General features: G+C 36.1%; 1 protein-coding gene across 10 annotated transcripts in view; it reads right to left on the bottom strand.

Moving 5' to 3' along the window:
* DMD (dystrophin) overlaps window positions 1–18,478 on the bottom strand; it is a 996,724-nt gene that overhangs the window by 659,821 nt on the left and 318,425 nt on the right. For all 10 annotated transcript variants that reach the window (XM_027888128.1, XM_027889056.1, XM_027888040.1 and 7 more), the window contains 2 exons: window positions 12,190–12,313; window positions 5,639–5,726 (listed from right to left, as the gene is read on the bottom strand). In XM_027888128.1, coding sequence (XP_027743929.1) covers window positions 5,639–5,726; window positions 12,190–12,313 — 212 coding nt within the window. The remainder of the gene's footprint in view (window positions 1–5,638; window positions 5,727–12,189; window positions 12,314–18,478) is intronic.

The following is an 18,478-nucleotide window of genomic DNA, read 5'->3' as shown; positions in this document are numbered from 1 at the left end:
ATGACAGTCCAGGATCATATCTGTTGTGGAGCACCATAATGCTCTGGCAAATCCTATTCTGGATCCAGCTCAGGGCTATTCCATTCAGAGTTGCTTGGGAGCCCACTTGGAAACAGACTGTGCAGTACCTGATAGTGGTTCTCTGGATGTGCTTTGTTTCTGGGATACTGCCCTAGCCAAGCAAATTATACATGATTTCAAAAACCAAAACTACAGAAAAATAGGAAACCCACTACTACTGGGAGATAATGGCAACTGTGTGCTGCTTGGAGCAGTCACACATGTACATTATACTCTAAAAACTGAAGAGCGCAATTTAAGGACTGTGCAAGAATACAAAAGGAACCTTAAGAGGTAAACAGCATTTTGACACAGCTTAATAAAATCCCAAAGCATCCTGGTCTTCTGTGAGTGTGTGTGTGCATCTGGAGATGTGGTACATATAACTAGATTTTATTAAAGTGTAATATCTAAGTAACACAGTAACATGTGAAGAGACAGTATAAACTTGACTGGCATAGCACATCTGAATAACAGCAATCACAGATGACCAGGCACATAGATACTGAACCTGAACAACAGCAAGCACAAATAAGTCTTACAGAAAATAAGACTTTTGATTATGCTGTATTTCAGCAATTGTTTTCTTTTCTGTTGTGAATTTAGTTATAAAAATGCTGTATACTCATAACAGAGAGCAGATTATCTTTGCCAGTGTGCTTATGATTACTTCCGAAACTGGAAGACACTGTTTATGAGTTTGGCAGAGTAGATACAAAAAGATCACTTTTATTTATTCCTCTCTTTTCAGCTGCCATAGTCTCCAAGGTACCCTTGGGCAAGATTATGATTACCAGGTGAAGTGCAGTCATGGATTCCCCATATATAATAATACTTTTCACTGCAATATTTTCTTCAAGGATTTAGAGAGGACTATTTCAGATGGCCTTTTTTCTTCTTTTTACTCGTATGTCTCGCTTCATGTAATGTTTAAATATGTGAAAATATTCAATATTCAATTTTTCATTAATTCTTTTCTGTAATATCTAAGCTTTGAATCTAAATGCAATTCTGCAAGCGCACAGATTTAAAAAATGCCTTTGCTCTTTTTATTTTGAAGAAAACTAGTCCTTTGTCTCCTTGAAAATGCTAAATTATTTTCTGAGACATTGATATGAGGGCCTAATTATAATGTTTTTCTTTGCTCACTAAATTGCTGGAAATCAAGAATTTCACAGAATTTTTAGGATTGGAAGGGACCTCTGGAAATCCTCCAGTGCAAGCAACTGCCAAGGCAAGGTCACTCAGACTAGGCCACACAGGAGCTTGTCCAAGTGGGTTTTGAATGTCCTCAGAGAGGGAGACTCCACAACCTCCCTGGGCAGCCTGTTCCCAGGTTCTGCCACCCTCAATGTAAAGAAGTTTTTTCTCAGATGGAACTTCTTGTGTTTTAGTTTACTGACGTTGCTCCTTGCCCTACTTGAAACTTTCCTCTGTGATAAGTACTGATTTCTTCATTAACTTTAGCAACTTTAGCAACCACTAGCTTTCACACATGATGTTGACATTGATCCCCTTATTCTGTTTCACTCAGAGTAGCAAGACATACCAAAAGTTTACAAACAGCTCCAGAAACCTCATATAAACCCCATTCTCTGGTAAAACATTATTTTATGAATAGTGCACAGTTCAGAATCTTTTCATATTCCAAAAGCTTCTGATATAATCACTGAATAAATATACTGTACCCAGAGGAAACAGATCATTATCTGAAGTGCATCCATTAATTTTATTACCTTATATCTGCCACATAACAAATTGTGCCTGAATATTTTTAATTGTGCAGCACCTTACATGCAAGTACTTTGGAATTGCCACTTAATATGAAGTATATCTTATTAAGTGCATCTATCATTTGCCATGGTTCTCTGATAGAACAACGTAATGTTATCTGGGGCTTTTGTAGGTGTGTGTAACTCACAAGAAAATCTATTTCTTCCACAGAACAGTGGCACTTAAATATTACATGTTTTATCACAACAAATTGATTCGTATTCCCCAAATGCTGCCTATACAAATTCTCTGAGTATTCATGTTGATGCCCTGTTTATTTTGTTCTAAACTGCTATGATAGTCAAGTGTCCACTGAAACTGCTAAATTGCTTCACTCATGCATCAACAGATGTGTTATTCCATTTTAGAATAAAATTTAGTAAAGAAAAACAAAATAGATGTTTTTTACTACAAAATGGGAGAAATATGGACGTTTTCTTTGACTGTAATCATCAGACTTCTTTGAGAGCGTAGGCAAGGAGAGGCAGAGCACAGACCACGTAGCAGATGGGTGGTTGGGCAAAGAAGCATCCACCAAAACCATATATGATTTCCCTTGTGATATGAAAAGTCCTTCAAATGGCAATGTCCAGACACATTGCTTACAAACACAAGAATAGCTATGCTGTGTGACAGGGCAGTTCTTTCTAGTGTAGAATACTTTCGCTGACAATGGCTGAAAAACATTTACCTAGGGCAAGAATAGCGCCCTGTATAAACACGTTTCTTCAGAATAATTTCCTCTACGCTAAGGAACAAACGAAACCTTAAATAAACCAATCCAATTATCTCCAGAATCTGAATCCTATTTTTTGCTTATTCCCTCTCCTATCACAGTAAAAATAAATGCAAGAAAGTAAATATAAACGACACAACAATGGAATTCACCACCATTCTGAACTTGCCCTTACAAATCACCAAAGATTTTATCTTTTCGTGCTCTTTATCTGTTACATTCAGAATCTTGTTTAGGAGCAGAGGAAGAACATTTTATATATTAACTAAATCCAGGAATTCAGTGATAGCATAATTGGAATCTTAAAGAGTTTAATTATTATTAGTCCAGATCTAATTGACATACAATAAGTGAAATTTAACAATGCAATTAAAATTGTCAGCACTTGACTTCTGAACTCATCTATGCTTTAAATCTGTTTGCCTTTTGTAGTCTTTTAATTACAGATTACACTGCAAATGCATGACAATCATCAATTGTATCACTGGCTGGTTTCCCTAAGGAATAACAAAGGGAGCATCATCATTTTTGATCTGTAAATTGTGGTAGTTAAAAAGGTTTTCATTCAAAATAACAAAGAACATCTTTCTTCCACTAGATGTTAAGCTGCAGACCTCCCACAAACCATACAGGCACATTAATTCCAATTCCTTCCCACGTTACGGAAGAGAGTTCCAGCATTAGAAGAGGAAGGTATGAAGGCACAGTCAGGTTACTCTGCTTGACGTTATTTTGGACATTCAGCAAAACTTTCCTCTTGTTCTTAGTGAATCCAGCAAACAAAACCAAATATAATTTCCACAAATGAAAGAAAGATTATAGAAACTTATTTGAATTACTGTGGAAAGCTGCATAACTCTACTACAGTTTGAGATGCAGTTTTAAAGTTAAGTTAATATTTTTACATAACTTTTAGTTCAATTTCATTTCAACTAAATTGCAACCATTAATTGTAATTGCATGAGATGATAATGATTTGGAAGAAAAGACAAATAGAAAATGTGTTCTATTCAAAAGTGCAATGGTTTTACATGACAGCTAACTTCCTCTGCCCTCAAGGAGTAATTTTGAGCACTTTGCAAGATATTCCATTTGCAAATCCTTTCAAAAATCATCTCATAGTTCTCATCATCTAATGTTAATTATTTAATTCTACGCTCTACCACTGGTAATTACTGCATTAATTAACCATTTCAAACACTGTTCTTCAAATTGCCTTTGCATCAGCGGAGTAGCTGAAAGTTCCATAAACATCTAGGGTTTCAAGTCCAGAGGAATTGTTTCTTTTTCCAAAGGGATAGTTTCTTCCCTAAAAACATGACAATCAGGGATCTTCATTTTCACAGCCAAGTAACCTGTTATCAGTGCTAGAATATTTTTACTACCAAGGTTACCACAGTGTATGGCATGACATATCTCAAATCTCAGAGCAGCTGACAAAGTAGATGAAGTTGATAAAGTCAAAGCTGGCTTAGTTAGTCCACCCTGTACCTGCCCCCCAGTTGGAGGATGTGTTTCCTACAAAAAAGGTGTGATTTGTGACATATTGGAAATATTTATATGCACATCTAGCCACAGTGGAGATCACAGTATCTATAAACCATGAATAAGAATGGACCCATGGACTGAGAGAGAAAAAAAAGAATCTTCAGTTAAAAGCACATGAGAATAATTAAGACAGAATGTTAGTCTACTGGATGCTAGACATGGTAGGCAGTACAGTGCCAGGAATGCATTACCTAATACGGTAGCGGGTTCTGCAATTAAAACCAAAATGAGTCATCATAAAGTATTATATAAACCAAACTGGAATTCTTGAGGTGCTAATCTCCATTTGGCCAAAGGAAGAGTGGAGCAAGACTAAAAGTGCCCCAGACAGATTCTGCCACAAATAGCAAACAAATTTCAAACGTTTCCTAAAAGTAACATACAGTCAGTTGTCCCAGGCAGAAAACATGTTTTAAAAAAAAAAAAAAATTCAGAACTTTTTATATATTCAACCATGGAAAACAGCCCAAATTGTTTCAAAGAGGGTACAGACCTCAGCAGACTCACTTCAGTCTATTCAGTGAGCCTGGGAAGGAAATTCTTGAAGCACTTGTTACAATAATGATAATTAAATATGCATCACATATTAAATATGGCTACTTATAAAATATTACACCTTCATACTTAAGCAAAATAATCTTAGGGTTCCATGAAGTTTCTTTAGCTTGACCAGTTAGTACCTCAAACTTTAAGTATTTCACTTCTAGCTATTTAATTCTTGGTCCTTCTCTGTGAAAATTTAATAGAAAATATATGTTCTGAAGCTCAGTGCATTCATCATCTGTATTTCTGGTAATCATATCAGCATGACAGATGTTGGCCTGAGTTTAGTATTTTCTTGCAAAGTAAGACATTCTTCAAAATCAAGGACAATGGCATGACTTACAATTTTACTTTTGTTTACCTTTCTTTGGGGTTTGTTTTTGCTTTATATAAAAGTTCAAAAGAATTGAAAAACATAGTATTTAAAAAAAAAAAACCTTAGAGCTATTTTGCTTTTTAAAGAGTTGTGTAGGTTTTTATGTTTATTATCTTTGCAAATGCCAAAAATCTCTTCCAAATTCCAAGGTTGTATTTTCTATGATACAGAACATTACAGCAATAAGTATATTAGAAAACATACATTGCATACTAAAAGTCAGGAAGCACTTTTTTTCAAAGTGTTTAAAGTAATGCCTTCAGAGTTTTTTCTAGCTCAGATGTGTTAAAGTACTTCGAAAGCTTAGCATGCTCAGAAAATAAGATTACAACTTAAGTCTCTCCAAAGAACAGATTGTTAATATACAGTTCATTACTGTGAGCAAGTTTTACATGCATTTCTTTTCATGGTACTAAAGTGGTAAGACTTTTTTTTCCCTCTTTTCTAATTAACAGATTTAACATTCAGAAATAATAAAAGAAATATAAGGCAATATCACTTTACTGTTCCATTTGGTCTAATATAATTCTTGTGATAAATATAAACCTGTACGTTTATCAAATCTGTAAGAAGATTATCTAAACCAACTCCCATGTAATTACCATTCACCATCTGTTCCACCAGGGCCTCAGCTGATCTGCTGGCATCTTGTAGTTTTCTGTACTTCTCAGGCTTTTCCCGTTGGATGGCCTGCAGCATGACATGAAAGGTGAGTATTTCAACAGAGGGATTTTGAAGAAGTAAGTAATTAATCTCAGGGACGCGTTCTGATTCCTCAAGACCATGTAACCCATCATATTGCGCTGCCTGCCTCCCGATTTGCAGTGAAAACAAACAGGTACCACATATAACCAGGAAGGGAGTCAAAGTCAAATAAAAGAAATGGAGAGTCAGAAACACAACAGGGCTGAGAAGTGATACACATCAGTATTTTACAGACAAATAAAAGAAGTACACACTAAGAACTATTCAAAGCCCAATATTTCAAAATGAAAATATTCGTTCAATAGAAATTCCTTGTGGAAGAATAGAGTAGCTCATTTCTCATGTTAACAGCAAAAACTGAGCATGCTAACCAAATCACAGGGATTCATAGCATACTGCAGTATTGAACCCATACACAATTTGATATTATATGATATTGTGCCATGTTACTATGTTGTTTGAAAAAAAACAAACCTGACCCTGTAACATGCTTACTAAATAGATATCTAATGTAAATAAGACCACATACAGCAGACATCCAAATATGAGCTACTAAGTAAGAGGGAGAGTTAACTGCAAATTTAATACAGGCTTCTCATTATGTGTTATTGCTAACACTCTTGATTCACCTCTCTGTACGTAAAAATTTCTCACCCATGTTCAGGCTAGCACTCAGGCTAGCTGGTAAGGCCTAGTAAAGGCTGGCTGCTAAAATTACAGGATACAGAACGAATCTAAGTTTAAATTTCATTTCAGATTAGTAGCAATACTGGTCGAAAATAAGCTCATTTTAGATCTGACAGCCCATCAATGCTGTCTTGTAATTAACATCATGAAGTCACTTCATTGATTTTAAACTAATTTAGTAGCATAATTTAGGTGTAATTTAGAAGCTCTAAATCAGAAGCCCAAAGAAGCAGTAGGGGGCCACAGTCAAGTTTGACACCAAAAATAAAACAGACTATATACCTCCCAGAGATCCTGACCAACACAGTCTCCCAGAAATCAAGAGTCTCTCACTTTACTGCAGCAGATACACACATACAAGAGGATGTGTTCCCACAAGTCCTACATGGTATATATGGAAAGGTAACACACAGTCCTGGATGCAGCTACTCAGACTGACTGACCCCACTAGGCTTCCCAATCACCCAAACACCTAAAGAGAAGTTACTAAGAGAAAAATTAGGGATGAAAATATTTTATAAATATATCTTTAATATATTTTAAATTATCACTGAAAGATTGTGAATTTTAATCCCAGTAAGTTAAAGATGACTATATTAATTATATGTAGTTTTTGTAGGCCAATAAAATCCTGTACTATTTAAATATTTAAAAAAAAAAAAATTCTATTCTCTGCAGAGATCCAAAATTTCTTCCAGAACCTTAATTAATACTACTCTGTCTATAATGCCAGGTATAATTAACATGAGAATAACTACTGGAAACTCAAAGAAATCAGTAAAACACTAAAATATATTGAAAAAATTCTACTCTGTCTGTAATACCAGGTGTGTAATTATCATGAGAGAATACAAATGAATCATAAAAAAACTCTCATAAAATATACTAAAATGTATCTTTTTGAAATATAAAAATGTTATGACATCAGAGTTTGTGGAAGTGAACACTTCAGGGCCCAGTAACATGCCCTATGTGCAGGAAAATGCAGACAAATATCCATCTCTCTCCTGAAAGATTAAAGTATCCAGGTCCTGGTAGAAAATATAAGAACTATATGTGAAGTCCTTAAAATAACATAAAAATTTGGTACATATCAAACTTTCCGTCTATTATTTTTCTCCATTCATTTTTATGTAATTAGCATATGATATGAAAATGAAGGTCCATCATTGGTTACAAGAAGACAAGCAGTTATACACAAAAAAGCACAGTGCAAGCTAAAGGAGAAAAGTCTGTCTTCTTGTTCCTTGTGTAAAGACAAATTATGCGATCCTGGGAGAAGGGGGGAAATTCACTCTAGTTACTTACAGCACTAACCACATAGTCCTGATATTAGTCTGTGCACGCTGCCACTCTTTGCCGAACTTGCAAACTCTGTCTTGGATTTTTAAGATTTTAAGGAAGGACTTCCATAACCCTGTGTAAAGTGCCTAGAAATGAAGGGAGCAGTCCTGGAAACATCTCTTATTTATCTCTGGCTCTGCTTTCTTTATTTTTTGCTTTACTGAAGGGAACCACGCTCTCAGTTCAGGTTCGCTCGTGACACCAGTGGAATGGAAAATTTTGAAGAGGTTTGTGAAGTTTTGAAACTCTGAGATTCTGTACACACTGTAATAGACACCTTTTGACTCTAGTGGCAAAGTACTTCAAAGTATTTCCAAATATTTAACTTCTCACTTTTTTAACTATGTTTGTTTTCTATAAAAGATTTTTTAGAAAAAAAAGACACCAATGGTCTTTTGTCCAAGCATGGATTAATTCTCTTTTGGACTGCTTTCTAACAAACACCACAAATGTATTATAGCCTAGTTTTAATTGATTGAAAGACATTATAAATTCACCTTTAGCTAAATGCCAGCCAAAGGTGGAGTGGCTATTTACAGAATACAAAACATTTTATTTGACCTTGAGTTGGCTGCTAAAGACTTCATAACCTAGAAAACTCTGATAGTTGGAGAAATTTGGATGTTATTCATGTATCAAATCAACATCCCACTTTCAAAACTCTGTGAAAGAGTGCAGGGTAGCAGTACTCCCTGACATCCTGTGATGGTGACCAGTTACCCCTGAGGGCAGGAGAGGGTAACATTGTCATCACCAGCTCTGACTGTGATTCAGCTCTCAAATACACAGGCCCAGCAAAGCATGTCTGTAAAAGGTCACAAAACAAACATATGAGAATGGAGTTTCTGAGAATGCCAAGAGAACAAATTTAATTTTCTGGAATATCTGACATTTTCCCTTACATCTGTTCCTTATATGTTTATCTTTGATTCTGAAATTCTGGGTGTTGCTTTTTGGCTAACCAAAATTCCTTTCAAGGGTTTTATTTCCAGTTTATTGTTGTGTAATCTCAAATCTGATTTATTAAGCAAGATTTTCTATCAAAAACTGTTGGATTTTTTTTTTTTAACCTGTATCTTCCTATATTTGAACTTGCAACTTGAACAAAAAAAGGCTGAAGTCATTGTTAGGTCTGGTTTTAGTAAAATACACATACTAACTGTAAAATTTTAATGATATGATGCAGCATAATAATATTTACAGCATTAATGTTTGGTATCTTCATTATTTAGTAATAGTATGGTTGTACAACAATGAAACTTCTATTCCTATGGCATCCCAGTCTCTCTGATCAGGTAAGGCAATGGCCTTTCTAGCAGGGAAGGGCTATAAATATTTTTGCTTCTTCTCCAACACAGGAATGGACTTTTTGCGCATGCCTAACATATTCAAGCTAGATAACAGATCTGCCAAAGGCTAATTTCCTGCCAGGATATGAAGAGCAGCTGGCTTAGCAAACAGTGTCATCGCATTTCATACAGCCTGCTCTTGCCTCTGTCTCCCCCAGGCCTGAGCTGGGATGAGAGCAAGCTTTTGCACTTGATGCATCATCAGTGATGGTAAAAGAGATTTCTTTGTGGCTTTCGTTTCTGACTCCTGTGTCCCTCCATCATGCTGCAGATGCACTTCCACTAAATCTTATGGAAATGACCCCTCATCCATGAAAAATAATGGGCAGGAGAAAGCTGCCACAAGAAAAAAAAAAAACAAACTGGTAACCTGTCCTCAAAAGAACAGTGGGAAAGAAAGTCATAAAAAGGCCCTAAGACTCAACACCTGCTGCAGTGGGGAATAAATGGTAGGTTTGACATCAGCCAAGCACAGGTGTTCTGTGTTACACCAATATAAATGTTGTCATATGGGAAAAAACCCTAAATGATAAGACAGTAAGAGTAAAACGGGACTTATGCATGCATGTGTAGATGGTGGCATGCATGCAGGTACGAGTACAAGAGTGGTGTATCACTATGCATGTCATAACATGTTGTGGTTTAGGCTGGGTAAGAGTTAATTTCTTCTCAGTAACTGGTACAGCGCTGTCTTTTGGATTCAGTATAAGACTAATGTCGATAACATTGACGTGTTGGGCTTTGCTAAGTTTTGTTTATCCTAAGTGAACTCTTGTGTGCCTCATGCTCTGCCGGTGAGGAGATACAAAAAAAGCCCCTGAACAGCTGGGAGGGAGCATAGCCAGGACAGGTGATCCAAACTGGCCAAAAGGATATTGCACACCACAGGATGTCATGCTCAGTGTGTAAACTGGGGGAGTTACCTGGAAGGGGGGTCAGCTTGAGTTCAGGGATGGGGTCTGGCCTTGGCCAGCCAGTGGTGAGCAATTGTGTTGTGCACCAGTTGTTTGTTGACTTTTTTTTTCTCTTTTTATTATCATTACTATTGTTTACTATTATTATATTTTACTTCGCTTCAATTAATAAACTATTCTTATCTCAACCTGCAAGTTTTACTTCTGATTCTCCTCCCCATCCACCAGGGTTGTGGGGGGGAGGTGAGCAAGCAGCTGTGTAGTGCTTAGTTGCCAGCTGGGTTTAAAGCACAACAGTACAATAAAATCTATTTTAACTATCACTCACATATGTTTTCCTTTTTTCACATTTCATTTTTTCTTTATATGCCTTCTTAAACTTTACTAGAAATTGTAATATGTTAAAACCCACACTATCTTATTTTCCAATGATTTGAAGCTTCTTTTGAGGGAATTGAAAGGAAAAGTTTTAGCAAGCATCAATGAAACTGTTCAAATCAATGAACTGAAGAGTACTTCCTACTTTGTCTATAGTTTTATGGATGGTGACTGAGACAATACCAGGAAAAGTCAAGTCAGGGCAAATTTTAAAAGCTGGCAGTTATAAAAACATGTTTTTTACAAGTTTTTTAAAAAAAACATGTACAAAGACTTCCACTAACTGAAAAGCACTCAATACAGAACCCGTGTAGTACTTAAGTGCCATCTTTCAGACTTCTCTCTAGTAAATTAATACATGTAATGAGAAGGTTTTCTCCCTTAGAATACTTAGAAACTTCTAAATGTAACTTGATTTTCTCAATAAAAATGTTCATTTAAAAAGCAGTGACACCTTTTGAAATTAAAACCAACCTTGGTCTTTAAAAATATTTTCAATGTTAACGAAGGACGCACATTGATTTTTCTTATATATATTTAGAATTATTGGCTTGTCTCAGACTGCTCCTGATACAACACAGATCCTTTTCTGCACTACTTTACTGAAAAAAAATCTGGAAATTGTTCTCTTGACAATTCAGTTATTTGATTTCCAGAGAGGTCAAAGGAACATCTTTGCTATCTCCTGCTATTCTGAGTGTCTGGAATTCAAACTTACAATGCTCATGCACTGGTCAAACACCACACTTCTTCCTCCAGTTTTAGATATGTTTTTAGCCACTGAAACGAGACCTGAACAAATGTGGTAGGTAGTGGCTTCCCAGCCCCAATGTTCTCTCTCAGCACCAGCAAAGGTGAGGTAAGAGCTAGTGGGACCTCCAGATGGGAGCAAAGGAGGGGCTGTGGTTCACCTACTTCCACCCCTTTACCTGCAGTGATCACCACCTACTCATAAGCAAAGAAAGGGAAGAAGGAGGAAGGTGAACCGTGGCTCCTGGATGCTTTAATGCTTTTATAAAGTCTTAGAAACAGACAATATGAGGTGGAACATCATGTTGGTTAGGGAAACCTAACAGTGCAGGTATCCAGTGTAATATGTAGGCCAAAAGGAGTTTATTTCCATTCTTGAAAAGTATATGTTCCTCAAGTTGGGAATATATGAAAGGGAGATGAATATTTTGTTTCTATTTTTTCCATTTTTTTTTTTAAATTTAACCTACAATGAAGACTGAAGAACTCAGAAAATTAACTGTATATCTATTTATATATTAGATGAATCCCATTAACTCAATATGGAAGTACTTGAACTCATCAAGTCTACTCTGTATACTATGGAGGCTGGTGATTTTCATAGATATTTTACAGCACTGTAAAAGGGAATAGATATAGATTTTCTTTAGCATACACTAGTGACATTTTTCACCTTCAATTTATGCATGTGTAATATCTAATTAAGTTCTTAGTAAAGAGTGATGATGCATATTTAAAAAATTATATATATGTTTTGATTTAACTTTACCTAAGAATTTCATAAATCTAGAATACCTTAATTAAATATGAATATGTATGAACAACAACAAAATATTCTATGTACTCACACAGCCTATTTAGCAATTTTGGTGCCAAAACCTGAAACTCAAAGAAATAGTGAGCACTTCTAGATTTATCTTGGATGATCAATGCTCACCAGTCTACATTTGAACCCACTGGAACTTTGAAAGCCCTTTGACAAGCTAATACAGACTAACAGACATATGTACAAACACTTTCTCCTACATTGACTCGTTCTCTGAGATCTGAGAGATTGCCTTCTTTTCGAAAGATTGCAAACTCGGGACTCTGAAGCACTGCTTCGGAGCGGGTCATCCAGCTGTGGAGCTCTGTCGTGTCAGAGTCGAACCTACAAGACAGAAAAGTGCAAGGAGACATTTAATTTCCATACAGATTCCGAAAACAGGATTTCACAGTAAACGTGTTTAACCCATTGGTTAAACAGTGAATAAGCAGCAATTCCTCTCAGTGAAAGACAGTTTTAAACCCCCATGTGTCATGAAACTATTCAGTCTAAAATTTAGGAGCACAGCAATAGTTTTTCATTTTTAAGACCCTGATTTGACAGCCGAACAGATGCAGTAATTTTCAGACTAAGGATTCTAATTTTTCAAGCTGATGTTTTTAGAAGACATGAAACAAATGTCTCTCAGAAAAGAGAGAGTACCACAAGTAGGTCCTGTTGGCTTAGCTGAGGATATAAGGCCTATCTAGCTGACCAAATGCAGCCTTCAAACGTGTGAGATTTCTGTCCCAGTTTGTGCTGAGGAAATTATGAAGGATATTCAAGCAGAAAATTTTACTATAAAAAAAGACCCTCTTAATTTGTTGTAGAATGTAATTGCTAATAAACAGTAAAGTATAATTTTTCTACAGTAAAACCTTTAGAAATTGAAATTAAGATCCCCAACTCTCTGCACATAATTTATAACTAGTTTTTACTCTACAGTCCTCTTTACTGCAGTCTGGATACTTTCATCAACTCCTTTAAAACTGATCTTAATTTTTTTTAACTCAGAAGATAATGTATCAAAATGCAGATATTTAAATTACTGATGTATACAAAACTTAAACCATGATTCAGTATCTACAGTTTTTAAAACAAGAAGCTTCAAACAATATTTTTTCTCAGTTGTGCCACACTGTCTGCTTGATTGCATTTCTTTTTTGAATTATATGTTTTAATATTTATATTTAATTTGCAGCTGATTTTCCTTCTGCAGCAATATATGGAATAGAAAGACCTGGGGGAAAAAACCACAAAAACCTAGCTGTATCTTTAGCTTGCTTTGGGATAGGTTGTATCATTTGCATACAACTGAAAATCTACTAACAACAAGAACTTGAACAATTATACCCTTGGAGGATTTAATTATTTTTAACAATATACTTCATTTATAAAAGATCTAAAACGCAAGAATGTAAGGTAAAAGTAGGTGCTACAGAATTTTACATATACTGAAATGAAAACTGAATACCAGAAAGAGTTCCATGCTCGATCTAATATTTATGCCTCCCTTTTTTCCTTCTGAACTGTGATTTTTTAATGAAAGTAAAAGAAAGAAAAGTCACACACTGCCTTAATCCCAGTCCAACATCCTATATTCAAATTATAAACTCTTAGGAATAATTTTGATAAAAGAATTCCTGATAATACCATTTGAACACTCATCAAAGGAGAAAAAAACGTGACTGTGAAGTAATGGAAGGTGCAGAAATCTTTATTTTTATAAAGTACTATAAGTTCAGAGGTAGAAGACAAAATTCCCAGATAATTCAAAGAATCTCTGTGTTGGTAACAGACTAATTCCTGAACTCAAACTGCACTGCCAGTTAAGGACTTCCTACCTCAGCTCTATTTATGATCATTAAATCAACTGTAATCCTCGAAACATAATGTTCTGCAAATTATAATTGCATATTTGATGATCACAAAACACTAGAAGTCTGATCACAATGAAGACAAGTTTATCCGTCCCTCAGTACCAAACTCCCTTGATTACAGGTAAGATTGCACGACTTCTAGTATTTGCTCCATTCTAAAACCGCAGGTAAGTAGGACTGGTGAGAGCAACTCCCTGAAAATTAGCCTGGTATTACCCCAGTAAAGGACGGAAACGGGCAGAGCAAAATCTTTACCAGTGATCATTTCTTAAATAAAAGGACTTAGCCCTTGCCTCTGCAACAACTTCCCTGGAAGAGAAATGGGAGTATTTGGGACAGTTTTGACAGTAAAACAAAATAATCAGCGACACATCTCACGGCCCAGTGAGCTATCAGATGCTGGTATTAGACACAGATCTTTAATGTCCCTTCCAACCCAAACTATTCTATAACATGGCATGATTCTCTGATATGACAGAGCTGATCTCACATAATGGATGGCTCTGTCACTTGTAGTTTCTTCTGGAGATAAATATAACCCCACAAATAAAGCCTACAGCTCGGAAAAAACCAAAAAAGGCAATAAATAGGGGACAGAAAAGAATTAAAATGTGTAAAAGTCTTCTAAGTAACATTTTGTAGTACATAAATGCCCTTAATATAAATTCATTTTTCAATAACCTTTCAGGGGAAAATAAAAGTTCAGCTTGTACAAAAGGAGGAAATACAGGTAGAACATGGCATTCAAATATTCCACTATAGTAATTGGATATTTCCTTTCTGAGGACAGTTGCAATTACAAATTTTAATAGCTCTAGATTGGTATCAAAGAATCAATACGGCATTTAAATGTCCTAAGTACAATGGTACTTTTGACATAAAATAATGCAAGAATATCTTTTGGACCCAACAAAGTTTAATGCATGTAGAATTTGTAAAAATAAATCTATGGAATATATTAAACCAAAAATCAGTCAAGAAATTACTCTAAATAATTACTTTAACTTAATGCGCACATTGGCTTGCTCCCCACCTAAAAATTTAATTTGAAGCAGAGGATTATTCTTTATGCAGCACTCACGGTTTTGTTTTCAAATTAGTCTTTTCTTCCCCTGTTCCACAAGAGAGATACCACCTTTTACTGGTCCCACTGCCCTCTCTTTACAGGCTAGTTCATGTCAGCTGAGTCCAAACAGAGTCTCTTTTTACTTCAGAGCACGTTTGAAAAATGATCTTCACGTTTTTAATCCATGCTGTTCAAATTTTCATCAAAATCCCCCATAAACTGCATTTCTGGATCATCCTAAACCATATGTCCACTTCAGATTCCCATTCCAGACTCTCTTACTGAGATCTCCATGTATTTGTTCAAAATTAATTCCTTGTTTTGGCAGCTTTCCTTTTCTACATTAAATACATTATAAATCTCACCTTTGAGGAATTTTACAACTTAGGTGCATCACATTTTTCTCTTTCTATGCAGGAAACTCCAACCCAAATACGCAGCAGAGTGTGATACTCTAGTCCTGCTAGAAGTCCCCTATCTAATCAAATAACTTCTGAAAATCACTAAGTAACAACAAGAGTTATTTTGTTTATATTTCTCAAAAAAAACCCAAATGTAATTTTTTATTAATAATCACAGAGTCAACTGACTCGAAATCTTCCATTTCTGCAATATAACTTATAAAGTCCTATTGTGATTTTTTCAGCCATCATCATCTAGAGAAAGACAATGGCATATTTTAAATTTATATTTCTGCCTTTTCTTACATGCCAGTAAGATGATGACAGTGAACTAATGTGTATGCACCAACCCTCCACATACTTACACAAACAAACTCAGTGTTGAACAAGTATACATAGGAACACGAGGCATGAAATATATTGCTGTCATATGGCCACTGTGGGGTGTAATATTATCTTCAAATTGAATAAATTTCATCCTGAAACTGCTACTATTTTACTGTTACAAAACCAGTATTTATTCTTTCAACAGGCAGAAAAATTCCTCACAATTTCCTTTGCTCATTTTTTTTTTAGTTCCCTCCCCAGACGAAATCACACCGGGACTGTCACCACTGTGTATCTTGGACAGACATAAGACCATTTGCCTACATATTGAGCTGGCGGGGAACGATACAACTTTGATCCAAGAACCACTTTATTGAATTATTTCATTTCCATGTCTAGACTGAAATGCCCAGCTCACCAGAGGTCTTTCTCAGCTTGTAGCTCTTCACTGCCTAGAACATATCAAAGAACAACTTTGCAGTATATGATGCCCATTGGCAGAATTAGTCTAAGATAAACTAAATCCCTGCTGTCTGTCTTCCTCCTCTGTATTTGTAGCTGATGAGCCATTAGCTGATAAACAGACTTGTTCTTATCTCCTAATTCAACAGCTGATTAATCCTAACAAATATTTTTAGATTCTTACTTTTTTTAGTTCAGTTATAAAATAATTTTATTTCCTTTTGGAATGATACTCTGGAACCCCTTTTACATTTGTGATACTATTCAGTTTAGTCTCATCAACGTTATAACCAGCACATTTCTGTAAGGCACACCAAGGCATGAAAGGAAAAACTAGCTTGATCCCAAGTGTATATCTCCAACAGAAACTTCAATAGTACCATCTTATTAGAATCATAGAATTAACTGGGTTGGAAGAGACCTCCGAGATCATCAAGTCCAACCCTTGATCCAACCCCACTGTGATTACTACACCATGGCACTCAGTGCCACATCCAGCCTCATCTTAAAAACCTCCAGGGACGGTGAATCCACCACCTCTCTGGGCAGGCCATTCCAATGCCTGATCACTCTCTCTGTAAAGAACTTCTTTCTAATATCCAACCTAAACCTCTCTCTTAAGCCCATGCCCTCTTGTCCTACTGGTGATTGCCTGGGAGAAGAGACCGACCCCCACCTGGCTACAACCTCCTCTCAGGTAGTTGAAGAGAGTGATGAGGTCACCCCTGAGCCTCCTCTTCTCCAGACTAAACAACCCCAGCTCCCTCAGCCTCTCCTCATAGGACTTGTGCTCAAGTCCCTTCACCAGCCTCGTTGCTCTTCTCTGGACCCGCTCCAGCACCTCAATATCCTTCCTGAACTGAGGGGCCCAGAGCTGAACACAATACTCAAGGTGTGGCCTCACCAACGCAGAGTACAGGGGAAGGATCACTTCCCTGCTCCTGCTGGCCACACGGTTCTTGATGCAGGCCAGGATGCCATTGGCCTTCTTGGCCACCTGGGCACACTGCTGGCTCATGTTCAGCCTCCTGTCGATCAGCACCCCCAGGTCCCTTTCAGCCACTCTATGCCCAGCCTGTAGCGCTGCAGGGGGTTGTTGTGGCCAAAGTGTAGGACCTGGCACTTGGCCTTGTTGAACTTCATCCTGCTGGAATCAACCCAACTCTCCAGCCTATCCAGGTCCCTCTGCAGAGTCCTCCTTCTTTAGCTAATTATCCATCTTGCCACTGGGATACTGTACCTTCCCCAGCCTGAGCAATAATTCCTAAACTGTAACGTGGAATGCTTTGCAGAAATTCTGGTATATACATGATATGTAAGCAAATCACTTTTAGCTGAGACAAAAGAAAATCTTGAGGTTGCTTTAGAATGTGTTCATTAAAGACCTTTGCCTGCAGCAAACAGCCAGTGGCTAAAGGTGCTAAGTAGTTTTAAATTCACGGTTTCCAGTGAGTACCCACTGGTACCACCCCTACAATATAATAGGTTATTTGACTTGCTAAAGAATATAAATTCTCAGTGTATTTATCATGGTGCCATTTCTCACCTTACAAACAGGATAAAGGGTTAAAACTAATGAGCATTAGGAGTTTAAAAAGTGCCCATGTTTACAGACCTCAACATACCCATAATTCTTACACTACAAATGAAAATGATTGTCATCATAATTTTTCCTTTGATTAATTTTTCTACAAAAATCCAAACTTTTCTAAGAGATTAAAATATACTATAATCTCAAATACAACAATTTGTAAAGAAATGAAGGCTCCTGTCTTTTCAAAAACTTGTTTTACAATTTGTTAAATAAAAAAAACCACTAGATGGAGCAACTATCTTGTTTTAAGATGCCTTTCTCTTCAAAGGGCATCAAGTCTCTTTCAAATCTTCAGATTAACATTATACCAATAATAATGTTATAACGAATAAACTTTCCTTGGAAACATTAGGAAACACGTACAAAGGTATTTACTAAGAAAAGTATCTTTGCATATTATTCAAGCACAGTAACATTACAAATATGTTTAAATTAAATGTTAAGCATCTCTAACCTGTTTACTGTTTAAAAACTTAACATGAACAATTTCTTATTTTTCTACGATACACAACTAACTTGTTTTTCCCAGGATATGTAAATACCATGAAAATTAATGTTACCTTGTAACCCTTTCTCCTATTTACATGCTTTCTTCACTTTATAACTTCAGTGGTGTTACATTTAGCTCTAGTCCTAATGCCTAATATGTACTTTCAAGATTTTAATATACAGTTCCAAGTATTTTATCTGTCTCAGTTTCAAATTGATTCTTTTGGGAAAAAGAGCTTTTCTTTGCTCAGTAAAAGAACTTAGCATGTGCCTGAATTACTATGACATTTT

This window comes from Empidonax traillii, unplaced genomic scaffold (genome assembly GCF_003031625.1).
Source record: "Empidonax traillii isolate 1590-97213 ecotype Southwest subspecies unplaced genomic scaffold, ASM303162v1 scaffold1:size7828297, whole genome shotgun sequence".
NCBI lineage: Eukaryota > Metazoa > Chordata > Aves > Passeriformes > Tyrannidae > Empidonax > Empidonax traillii.
The sequence above is the reverse complement of the archived record's forward strand: the minus strand, read 5'-3'. Positions and strand labels throughout refer to the sequence as shown.